The sequence below is a fragment of the Nicotiana tomentosiformis genome, chromosome 10 (assembly GCF_000390325.3).
Source record: "Nicotiana tomentosiformis chromosome 10, ASM39032v3, whole genome shotgun sequence".
Lineage (NCBI taxonomy): Eukaryota > Viridiplantae > Streptophyta > Magnoliopsida > Solanales > Solanaceae > Nicotiana > Nicotiana tomentosiformis.
The window spans coordinates 56,285,876-56,297,613 of NC_090821.1; the positions used below are offsets into that span (position 1 = coordinate 56,285,876).

At 39.9% G+C, this 11,738-nt stretch overlaps 1 protein-coding gene across 1 annotated transcript; it reads right to left on the minus strand.

The window, feature by feature from the left end:
* Positions 1 to 246: 246 nt before the first annotated feature.
* LOC138900209 (uncharacterized) lies at positions 247 to 675 on the minus strand. The gene has a single exon (XM_070186929.1). The coding sequence runs from the start codon at positions 673 to 675 to the stop codon at positions 247 to 249; it is 429 nt and encodes a 142-aa protein (XP_070043030.1).
* Positions 676 to 11,738: the final 11,063 nt, after the last annotated feature.

The following is an 11,738-nucleotide window of genomic DNA, read 5'->3' on the forward strand; positions in this document are numbered from 1 at the left end:
ATTAGGACTTGTAATCTGAGCCGCCTAATGTTAAATGCTATGAACGCTCCTGATGTTGCCACGTCGCCCTTCATTAATCTTTTATCCCTAACCCTAGTTCTCTTTATTCATTTCATTTCCCTAATATCTTAGCCGACAACCTTCGTTCCTAACAATACCTCACCGATGAAGAATGACTTTGTCGGGAAATTAACTCTTAATATAGCCCCAATCCTCCTATGTCACCTCATCTGCTCCTAGATTCGTCTATTGTACTAGCACCTTAATCCCCACAGCATTATTCACCTTAAGAATTCGCCTTTGTAAAATCGCCAGTGGCTGGACCAAGACTTGACCATCTGCATCGCAGATTGGAGGTTGCTGTTGTGGTGAGTTTGTCAAACCCACACATTTTTTGAGATGGGACGCGTGAAAGACCGGGTGGATCTGAGATCCAGAAGGGAGCTCAAATCTGTAAGCTACTGTTTCTATCTTCTCTGTGATTTTATATGGTCCGTAATATTTTGCACTAAGCTTTAGATTCCTTCGTACTGCTACTGATGTTTGCCTGTATGGCTGTAGTTTTAGATACACCATATCTCCTACATCTAAAGTTCTATCTGACATGCGTTTATCAGAGTAAAACTTCATACGGGCCTGGGCTTGATTCATGTTTTCTTTCAGATTTCGCAACATTTGTTGTCTCTAAGCTATAAGGGACCCTACTATTGTACGTGTTGAGTATGTTAGGGACCCCAAGGGAATTTGTGTAGGTGAGAACCCATATAAATCCTGAAAAGGGATGGTCTTTAGTGAGCTATGGCAGTTGGTATTGTACCATCATTCTGCTAATGGCAGCCACTTCACCCACTGCTTTGGATTAATGAATACCATAGATCTCAAATAGGACTCCAAACACCCGTTAAGCCTCTCTGTTTGACCATCAGATTGGGGATGATAAGAAGTAGATATATTCAATTTAGTTATCATGGTTTTGCAAAGTTGTTGCCAAAACTGACTAGTAAAGATAGCATCCCTGGTTGTCACAATAGTCCTTAGTATACCATGCAACCTGTATATTTCTTTTAGGAATATATCAGCTATATCCTGTGTTGTATAAAGATGCTTCAGGGCCACAAACTGGCCATACTTAATCAACCTATCTACTACCACTAGTATAGCCTCTACACATCCATATTTGGGTAACCCTTCTATAAAATCCATGGCTATGTCTTACCATGGCATTTTTGGGATGGGTAAAAGTTGTAATAGGCCTGGAGAAAGAACATTCTCTCCCTTAACTCTTTGACAAGTATCATATTTTGAGGCCCACTTGATCACCTCAGCCTTCATGTTAGTACTGTAGAACACTTCATTAATCCTCATATAAGTGCCCATTTGACTATAATGACCTCCCAAAGGGGATTGATATAGCACCTCAAATATTTTAGCTCTGAGGTTTGCACCCTTTCCCACATGTACTCTCTGCTTATATCTTATAATTCCCTATTGAAGAGTGTAGTGTAGCTTGCTGGCAGGGGCTGTTGTTAACTCAATGGTCAGTTGTGCAGCTGAAGGGTCATCGTCATAGCTTTGAATGATCTTTTGCATCCAAGTAGGTTCAGCAATTGTGATGGCATTGAGACTCGAATCCTCTATTTCCCTTCTAGATAGTGCATCAGCTACCTTATTCTCTATTCACTTCTTGTACTACACCTTATAATCTAACCCTAGCAACTTGTTCAGGCCTTTTTGTTGAAGAGCAGTTGTCACATTTTGCTCCAATGGGTATTTTAAGTTATGATAGTCAGTTCTGATAATAAAGTGACCCCCTTGTAAATAGTGTCTCCATCTGTCTACTGTTGTTAGGACTGCCATATACTCTTTTTCATAGGTAGATAATCCCCAGTATCTAGGAGCTAGAGCCTTACTGAAAAATACTAGAGGTCTCCCTTCCTGCATAAGCACAACTCCCATGCCTTTTGAGCAAGCATCAGTTTCCACCACAAATGTCTTGGTGAAGTCTGCCAATACTAAGACTGGTTCAGTGGTCATTGCTTGCTTAAGGTTGATAAAGGCTGTTTCTACTTCTAGCCCCCACTGAAATGAATTTTTCTTCAGTAGGATAGTTAATGGTTTACTGATCACCACATATGACTGTACAAACCTTCCATAATAGCATGTTAACCCCATAATTGATTTAGGTATAGTCCTGTTCACCATTTCTTTTATTTTTGATAGATCAATAGTCACTCCTTCTTCAGTAATGATATGGCCTAGATATTCCACTTTGCTTCGGCTAAAAGAGCACTTGGACCTTATGGCATACAGTTGCTCCTTCCTTAGAATTCCCAATACTTTCTCTAAGTGTTCCTTGTGTTCTTGAATTGTAGGACTATAAACTCGAATGTCATCAAAGAAAACTAGTACAAATTGCCTCAAGTAATCTTTGAAAACATGATTCATAATACTTTGGAAAGTAGCATGGGCATTGGTAAGGCCAAAGGGCATGACCTTGAACTCATATTGACCTAAGTGTGTTTTAAAGGTTGTTTTGTGAATATCTTCCTCATGCATCCTGATTTGGTGATAACCTGCTCTCAGGTCTATCTTAGAGTACACATAGGAGCCACTTAATTCATCCAACAAGTCATCCACTAGGGGAATGGGGAACTTGTCCGTAACAGTCATCTTATTAAGCTCCCTATAGTAAATGCAAAACCTACAACTATCATTTGTTTTCTTAACCAGTAATACAGGTGATGAGAATGGAGAATGACTAGGCTGAATTATACCATTAGTTAACATATCTTTAACTTGTTTCTCTATCTCATTTTTCTGAAAATAATTATACATGTAAGGCCTAATGCTGACTGGTACTGATGCTGGTTTCAGTGGTATGAAGTGATCTTGTTGTCTTCTAGGAGGCAAGGATTTTGGTTCAACACATCATTGTACTACTGCAGCAGTACTCCTGAAAGTTTTGAAGGTAACACTTCCTGTTTTTTCACCTCTGATGTTGTTACTGTAAATAGGTGCCCCCAGAATACCTTTCCTTTCTTGAATAGTTGTTGTATGCCACTGATAGTCATACTTTGCAACAAAGCTTGATTGTACATGCCTTTAAGTTCTAATATTTTGCCTTTATGAGATACTACACCTCTATAGGCTACAAAATCCAATAGGACTGGATTATGAGCTCTCATCCAATCACCTCCTAAGATCATATCACAACCATCCAGCTAGATCAGTCCGACTGAATCCTCAAACTCCATCCTTTGTATTTTCCACCTTAACATAGGACAAGAGTAAAGGCTCATCAATTGGTTACCATTAGCCACAGTCACCCTCATAGGTCTAGCTTCCTTTATACTACAACCAATTTGCCTGGCAGTCTCTATATCCAAAAAACTGTGGGTGCTCCCCGAGTCTACTAAGATAGTTAGTACCTTTTTTTGGCTATTCCATTCAATGTAATTGTATTTGAGAACTCTGTTCCTGATAAAGCATTAAGGCTGATAGCTTCCTCCATCATTTCTACCCCTTGTGAGTCCTCAATATACTCTAATTCACTTGGCAAGTCACTTGTCTATTCTGGTTCCATTGGTTCCTCCCCAACTGTCAATGCATTGAGCTGTTTATTCTTACATTGATGCCCTGGAACCCATTTATCACCACATTTATAGCATGCATTGTGGTTCTTCATGATTCCTGCACCAAATGCATTCACCTATCCTTCTTTAGGCTAATTTTCATGAGTTCTGCTTATTGTTGGATTGTTAGTTTGCATTGTACCCATGTTCCAAGTGATCCTGCTTTTCCTATTTTGAGCTTAAATGACTTTCTCCTGATACCTAGCTTTTTCCATAGCCTAACTTAAGGTGTAGGGATTGAGGATTTTGACAGTGTTTCTAATTTTCTCTTTAAGACATTCCCAAAGAACTCTAAGAAGAATTTCTCAGGAATAGTAGGTCTTCTAATTAATACCCAAGTCTTTAGTTCCTCAAACTTTTCCAAATACTCATTAATTGTACCCCTTTATTCTAGTTTATTTAATTCACCTATTAAATTGAACTTTCTGTTATCTACTTCTAAAAATTTTCTACAGATTTCTTCACAGAAGTCCTTCCAAGAAATTGTTCCACGACTCACCTGGTAAGAGAAGAACCAAGCTTCAGCCTTACCCACCAAGTGAAAAACTGCAGCTTTAAGTTTTTGTTGGGGATCCAACACATGGTTGTATTGGAAGTACCTCTCACATATCCTCAACCATGAATAAGGGTCAGACCCCACTCCATCAAAATAAGGGAATTCAAACCTATGATTGAATTGACTTCTTACCTAAGAAGACTCTGTCTGGTCACCATACCTATTTCAAATTCCTGACCTCTCTAGTTGAAATTCTTCCCTTGGAGCACTCCCCAGGATTCCATCTTGAGTAGGAAGGAGCTTCTCTATTAACAGATCCAACTTGTTGCTCAAGTCTTTGAACTTCTGATTCGTCGAGGCCATGTTTTCCTGTAATTGATTCTCCACTCTCTTAATGTTTTCTTCAGTAGATTTAGATCTGGTTTCTGTAATCGTCATTTTCTTAGGGCCAAGAAAGAGCTCTGATACCAATTGTAATATAATTCAATAAATGGAATTGTAATTTGATATGAGACAGCGAAAGTTAATGGGAATTTTATTACCTCAATTGTATTCAATGTACAATACAATGTAATGATTGTAGACTACACACTAATCAACAGTGGGCTTCAATGGATTCCTGCAGAAGAAGAAGGAATTAAAGTGAGAGAGAAGAAGAAGAGAGAATGAGATCGAAGAGAGAGAGTGTGAGTGATAGCAGAGAGAGAATTTGTTAGATTACCAGTGTTTGCATAACCGTTTTTGTTAAGTTGCATTGTGTATTAGTAGTTGTAATGACACGATCGGTTGTTTTGAGCTCTAGCATGTCAATCAGCGGTTTGAGGCCTTGAGTAGCTTCACTATAAGTATTATGACTTGTACGTGCGGTCGGAATTGAATTTGGGAAAGTTCGGAGTTGATTTGGAAAGAAAATTCTAAATTCGGAAGATTTAAGTTGGAAGGGTTGACTAAGGTTTGACTTTAGAGTAAACAACCTCAGAATCAGAATTTGAAGGTTCCAATAGGTTCGTATGATGATTTCGAACTTGGGGGTATGTTAAGGTTGAGTATCGAGTGGCCCAAAATTATTTCGGCGCCTATTATGGAAAGTTGGCATTTTGGAAGTTCTAGAATTTCATAAGTTTAGTTTGAAGTGAATTTTAATGTTATCGATATCCGTTTGGAGTTTCGAGCCTTGGAATAGGTTTTTATCGTGATTTATGACTTGCGCGCAAAGTTTGACGTCATTCCGGAATGTTTTGATGTGATTCGGACGCGTTCGTCGAAGTTTAAATGTTTAAAAGTTAAAAGGAGGATTTGATCGTCGATTCATGGTTTTAATATTGTTTGGTATGATTTGAGTCCTCGAGTAGGTTCGTGTTATGTTTTGGGACTGGTTTGTGTAATTGAACGGGGTCCCGAGGGCCTCAGGTGTGTTTGGGTTGTATCGCGCTCTTATTTGATGTTTCAACGTCGTTACTTTGGACATAAAGGGTACCATATTAGGAAAACAACTTTTTATTTGGGATTTGATTAAACCATTAGATTCGTATAGTAATTACGGAACCATAGCAATAATAATCGTTGAATTCCGAGGTCGTATGAGATAGTTATGCCTATTTTCATGTCGGGAAAGATTGATGGTTTCTGGTACGGACTTTGTTCTTCGCGAACGCGAAGAAGAAAATTTGGGTTGTCCGATCAACTCAAAATTTTCTCTTCACGAATGCGAAGGAGTCCCGCGAAGGCAAAGAAGAAAAATCGCCTGGATAGTCTTTTAAATGGATAGACCGAGCATTTTAGTATTTTGAGCATATCTTGAGTTTTAGAGCTCCGTTTGAGGTGAATTTTGAGGCATTGTTCTCGTATAAACAAGGGGGTAAATATATGACCATTATTTTGATGTTTTTCCATGATTAGTTTCGTTGGTTATCATTTTTATCTATGTTTGGATTGTAAAAATTGGGGGTTTTGAGCCCCAAAGTTATGAGATGGTAAATCCTTGATTTGAGGGTCAATTCATGGACGAAATTGGATTATTTTCGTACTATAAAATATATAAGTTATGGGTAATAATTATTTTTGATAATTTTTGAAATCCGGACGCGTGGGCCCGAGGGTTGACTTTGTTGACTTTTCTTGAGGAGTTGGGAATTTATTTCTAATTATTAAATTACGAGTATTGGAGTATATTTTGATTGGTTTGCACGTTGTTTGATTAGTTTCGGATTGTTTGGCATCATTTTGAGGTGTTAGAAAGGCGTTGAAGCCGGTTATGGATATTCATAGCGAGGTAAGTCTTTTGTTTAACCTTGTGAGGGGGAAACTACCCCTAGGTGATGTAATTGTTATGTGCTACTAGTTGTGGGTGTGCTAGAGCATGTTTATGTCAGGGTAGTCTCCATACGTAGCTAAAGTATTTTTATGTCCGGGTAGACTAAGGACTTTATCATGTAATATCTGAATTATCTGAACTCATTCTGTTGGCTTAATTAATTGAATTTATAATTGAAATTGATTTAGAAATATATGTATATATTAGAAATATATGTATATATTAGGTCGAGCCTTATCATCTTGAGTTGTTGGCAAGTTATTTGAGAATCGATAAAGGTTATACTCACTTTGTGTTCATACACTGTATCGTAAACATGTGCCTCGTATTTCAAAAATAATCCTTTCTTTTCTTGTGGAGCGGGTCGAACGCCTCGGCAGGATCATGTACCACACTCTTATGGGAGCGGGTCATTCGTCTCGGTAGTATAATAGATGCATCTATGGTTCGTGCCACTCGACCCTCGGCAGTGTACACGTTATGATGGGATTGGGCCGATTAACTCGACAGTATCATATTCCTTCTGGGATCGGGCTGTACGACCTCGACATAATCGTGCGTTATATCGCTAGCAGTCCGACTATTCACGAGGTTTTCCCTTCCACTGATGCCTTTCACTCTATATGGTAGTTCCTTATCCGTTTGATATTGGCACTTGATATTTCTGAGTTGTTGAGACTGAATACGAGATTGAGAAATTGATATCGTTAAAAGAAATTTTGGAAGATTGTATTAGTTAAAGATTTACCTCACTACTATTGTTTATTTATGATTTACCATATTGATTTGTTGAACCACTAGTAAGTGTCGATATCGACCCCTCATCACTACTTCTCTGGGGTTGAGATAGATACTTACTGGGTATGCGTTGATTTACGTACGCATGATGTACTTCTGCACTAAATGTGCAGTGTATGACAGGTTCATTTGGTGATCATCTTGGCGCATAGGCGCAACTGTTTAGATGACTTTATGTGAGCTCCAGGCTATGCATCGCAGTCCGCAGAGTCTCCATCATACTATTTATATTATCCTGTCTCATTTACATTCTAGACAAATGTTGTATTATTATTGTACTTCTTAGTAAATTCTCATGCACTTGTGACATCGGGTTTTGGGATATACTATTTGATGTTTACGATTCTGTATATTATCATCGCCTTTCATTTCTCTTATATACTACAAATTTTGTACGTTCCCGTGGATTTAAAAGTATAAATTTCCTTCCTTATTAAAATTTATGATTTTGAAAGTAATAAAATGCATAAATAAATTGATCAATCACCGTTGGCTTGCCTGACGGCGGCATTAGGCGCCATCACGACCTATAGTGGATTTTGGGTCATGACAGCTTGGTATCAAAGCTCTAGGTTCACTTGGGTCTCATGAGTCATGAGCAAGTCTTGTAGAGTCTTGCGGATCGGTACGGAGACGTCTGTACTTATTTTCGAGAGGCTACAGGGTTGTTAAGAGCACTTCCCTTCTTGATTCCTCTTCGTGCGATTTTATTCCATTGGAGCCTATTCCTCCATTTCCTTCCTACTCAATCTTATGCGACGTGGAGCATTTGCTATCAAGTGGGCATCGAGGAGTTGTAGTGGTACTCCAGACATGGTGAAGGATGTTCCTCCCTACGTATTCTGGCAAGCTATTATCGTCGCATTTCGGAAGGGTGTTCTGTCGTTTTAGCTCAGTATCTGTATTTCCTATGGTTTTGAGGCTATGCACAGATTATTATGATGTTCATGCGTTATCATCCCACAGTGTTGGTGTAATGGTAGGGTGCTTGTTTATGTGTCGAGGCAGTGAATGACTCAAAAGGAGGATTTCTCAAGGCATGGTTTGGAGGTTCGGCATTTAATTCCGGCGGAGGAAAGGCAATCGAACTATGGATGTTCAAGCTTTGGTTGATGGAGTAACGAGACTTAATATTTGCAAGCATGGTGGAATTTTCATTTGTGATGTGGTGTCATCGTTCTTGTTTGAATGCATTAAGGTTCGCTAGTGTTATGGTCTTTTTTTATGTTCCTTCGGTGTAGGGTGTGATGAAATAGTGTTTAAGAAGCGGTTGTCAGAGATGGCGGTGTGTAGCAGTTTCAGAATCGAATCGGTGTTTCGAATAGTGATGGCTCGAGAGAGATGATCTTCGAGGAGGCTTAGAGTTAGTAGCAATTTATTAGTTCAGGTGCTACAGAGATGGATTTTGATTTGATGCAACATTTGGGTAGCGAAGGATGAGGAAGGACATAGTGGGAGGTGTCTCGCGGTGCTTGAATTTCTAGCAGGTCAAGTATGAAAAGCAGAGGTCGGGGAGTTGCTTAAAGGAGATAGTTTAACCGAAGTGGGAGTGGCAGAGTAGCATATGGATTTTGTGGTAGGATTGTCACATGCCTTGAGAAAAGTTTAGATCAATTTGGCAATCATGGTGGATACTAACTAGGTCTATGGATTTTATTTGGGCTGATAGCTACTGTACTGAGGAAGATTGAATATGGCGGAGAGGAGTTTTCTTGAAATGAAGAGGGGTGTGAAAACTTGATTACCATTTTTGGGATGCAACGTGACTTCGAGCTTGGAATGTATTGTCAGACTTTCAGTTGATGTCAATGGGGAATGAACAGACTTGTACAGCTGGTGGACGAGCATGGGCTCAGGAGGGTTTACTGATTTTGTGGTAGTTGTACACAGTGCAGCGTCGTTGGAAGATATCGGTATGGAATTCCACAGGTGGGTTATCTCCTGTGAGCAAGTTAGCGGTTGCGTGATTTTTATGAAGTTCCTATGAAGAGTTATACCTACTACCCGGCAAAGGGTCGAACATACGATTGTGGATGATAATTCGGAATGTTCATGAAACGTTTAAAAAGGGACTACGAGAAATTTGGCGAGTTGACGGTGCGAGATCATGGTAATTGATAAGGGGGAATCTTTGTGGGTTCTACATAATGTGATGGTAGCGTAAAGCTAAGTGGGGGAGCCCACCGTCTACAATTGGATTGTGTGGTTGTCTTCTTGTGCAATTTCTGGTTATCAGTGCATTGGTGGATTATTTATGACTAAGAAAAGAAAACATCAGGGGTAATTCGAGCAAAGGACTAGATGAATGTGTGTTATATTTCGCCTTATCGATTCATGTGCTTCTACTGGATGTGATGTACAAGGAAAATAATTCATCTAGTTTCTTCTTTGGAAGTGTTCATGTGCTAAAGGAGAACCAGTGGTTGGTTATGTGCTCGGGATCAGGTCGGAGTGGGTGACTCTTAACAATGGTCCTTGTGGGTTTAAGAATTAAAGTGCGGTGTTTATAGATTTTGGGTTTGTTACGTGGCTGAGAACTGGGTTTTGCAGCATAGTGTGAAGAATACTTAGGGAATTTCTATGTTATCATCGGGTCTACAGTACAGTGTTAAAGAAATGGGAGAAACAACTTCGGATTTGCAGGAGGTCTTTCAGAGCGGGTGTATCAGTTGGAGATACTATGAAGTGCACGAGGAGTGTTTGAGATGGATTATGGGTATCGGGATGACGTGGTCTCATGATTTGGGTCACTCGGGATGAGTGTTGCTTGAGGTCCGTTATGAGTTTGAATAGGACTATCATTCTAAGGGCAAGTCAAGAGTAAATTGGGGAAACATTGAGTGAGTTAGTTATGGCTTGAATCAGCATGGTTATGCGGTAATGAGAATTCAGTTGCGTGTTACAATTGTTCTTCTTAAATGAGTTAGGTGAAAGGGGTTCAAACCGACAAAGTGGTTATTCTACTGGTGGTTCAGGGGTTATGATGAAATTCACATAGCGGCATGATAGGTGCAGTGAGCGACATGGAGATTGGAAGTTGATGATCAATGTTACGGTTCGATTTTGATAAGAACGTCACCAGTTCGGAGGTGCGGGGGAAGGATTCAGATGTTCAGAGTAAGCTAGCATTATCTTAATGTCGCCTAAGGATGGAGTTATGTGGAAGAGGCATTATGCATTGGTTTGTGGATTCTTAATTGGCATTACAGATATAGCATGGTCGATGGCCATTGATGTTCAGATTTTGCTACCCGGTGCAGAAGGTTGTGGGAGTATATCCCATGGGAAGATCATATAAGTTTGACGTGTTAGTCATTCGATTGTTAGAGTGAAATCAAGTATGGAGATTTTGGTACTATCGCCAATGGGAGAGGTTATGACTGAAAGGCGCTATGTTCCTTTGATTGCGGATTGTGGGAGTTGTTTCGGATTTGATGATTGCTCGTATGTGTCATGAATAGGGTCATTGTGGGTCCTTGAAAGGCTGTTGGCCCAGTATGGGATGATCATAATCGGCTTGAGGTCCGTCAGTATATCTAATGTGTATGTATGCCTTACATCAGGTCGGATGTGTTCATTCAGCGTAGCATTACCTATGGAGGAGTCTTCGGGCATTGGATGTTATCCATGTCGTCAGCTATCCTATGTAATACTCTATTATGCCATGTAGGTTGTGAGACGCCTTGATTATTCGCACGTGTGTTGTGGTCCAGTGTAGCTTGTCGTTATAGCACCTTAGTCGTGCTTGAGTTTTTGTAGCGCGTGGCGCTGTCCGTTTCCCCGGGGTCCTATTTATGCACTTGGCGTGCTTGTGGTAGATATTCAGGCATTCTATAGGTATGGGCATTTTGGCTCGATGAGTATTTCCTTATTGATTGTTATGTGTGGATCGGGTGGTTGTGTATTTTGTTTCTCATTCTCTGAGAAGGGTTCACAATGTCTGTTTGATCATTTTATTTGTTACATGAGTTGGGTAGTTCTTTTACGGAGTTCATTTTTCCTGATCTGTTATATTCATGTTGTCGCTTGTTGGCGCACTGATGGCGTCATATGAGGTTTTGGTCAGTGTTTGAGGTGCCTCACTATCGGGGCAACTTGTACTGGGTGAGACGAGATTATTCGACCTGAAATCAGTGCAATCAGATTTATATAAGGTATATTAGAGGAAAATGTCACTATTCGGTTCATAATGAGGCAAGAGTTTTGTTGAGCGGAGGAATCCGTGAGTTATTGATTTGAAGGGTGATTATGAGTTCTTGCGCATCCTTTTCATCGTTGCAGTATTCTGAGGATTGAGACCTGGCTTATATGTGTTATGAGGTATACTATGGGCATCGGGTCAGTGAATTGCAGTTGTGCTGCTTGGAGGAGGTTACCATGGGCAAATGAATTGTGCGGTACATTGTGTAATGTCAGCATTGGTGCATGATCATGTGTGGGTTCAGCATGTGGAGATTGATACGGTGTTTGTAAGTTAGAACCAGGTCTTCTAGAGAAA

What these genes read in the sequence shown, in the direction of transcription:
- LOC138900209 (XM_070186929.1), bottom strand. Translation starts at nt 675, where the DNA reads ATGTTGCGAAATCTGAAAGAAAACATGAATCAAGCCCAGGCCCGTATG.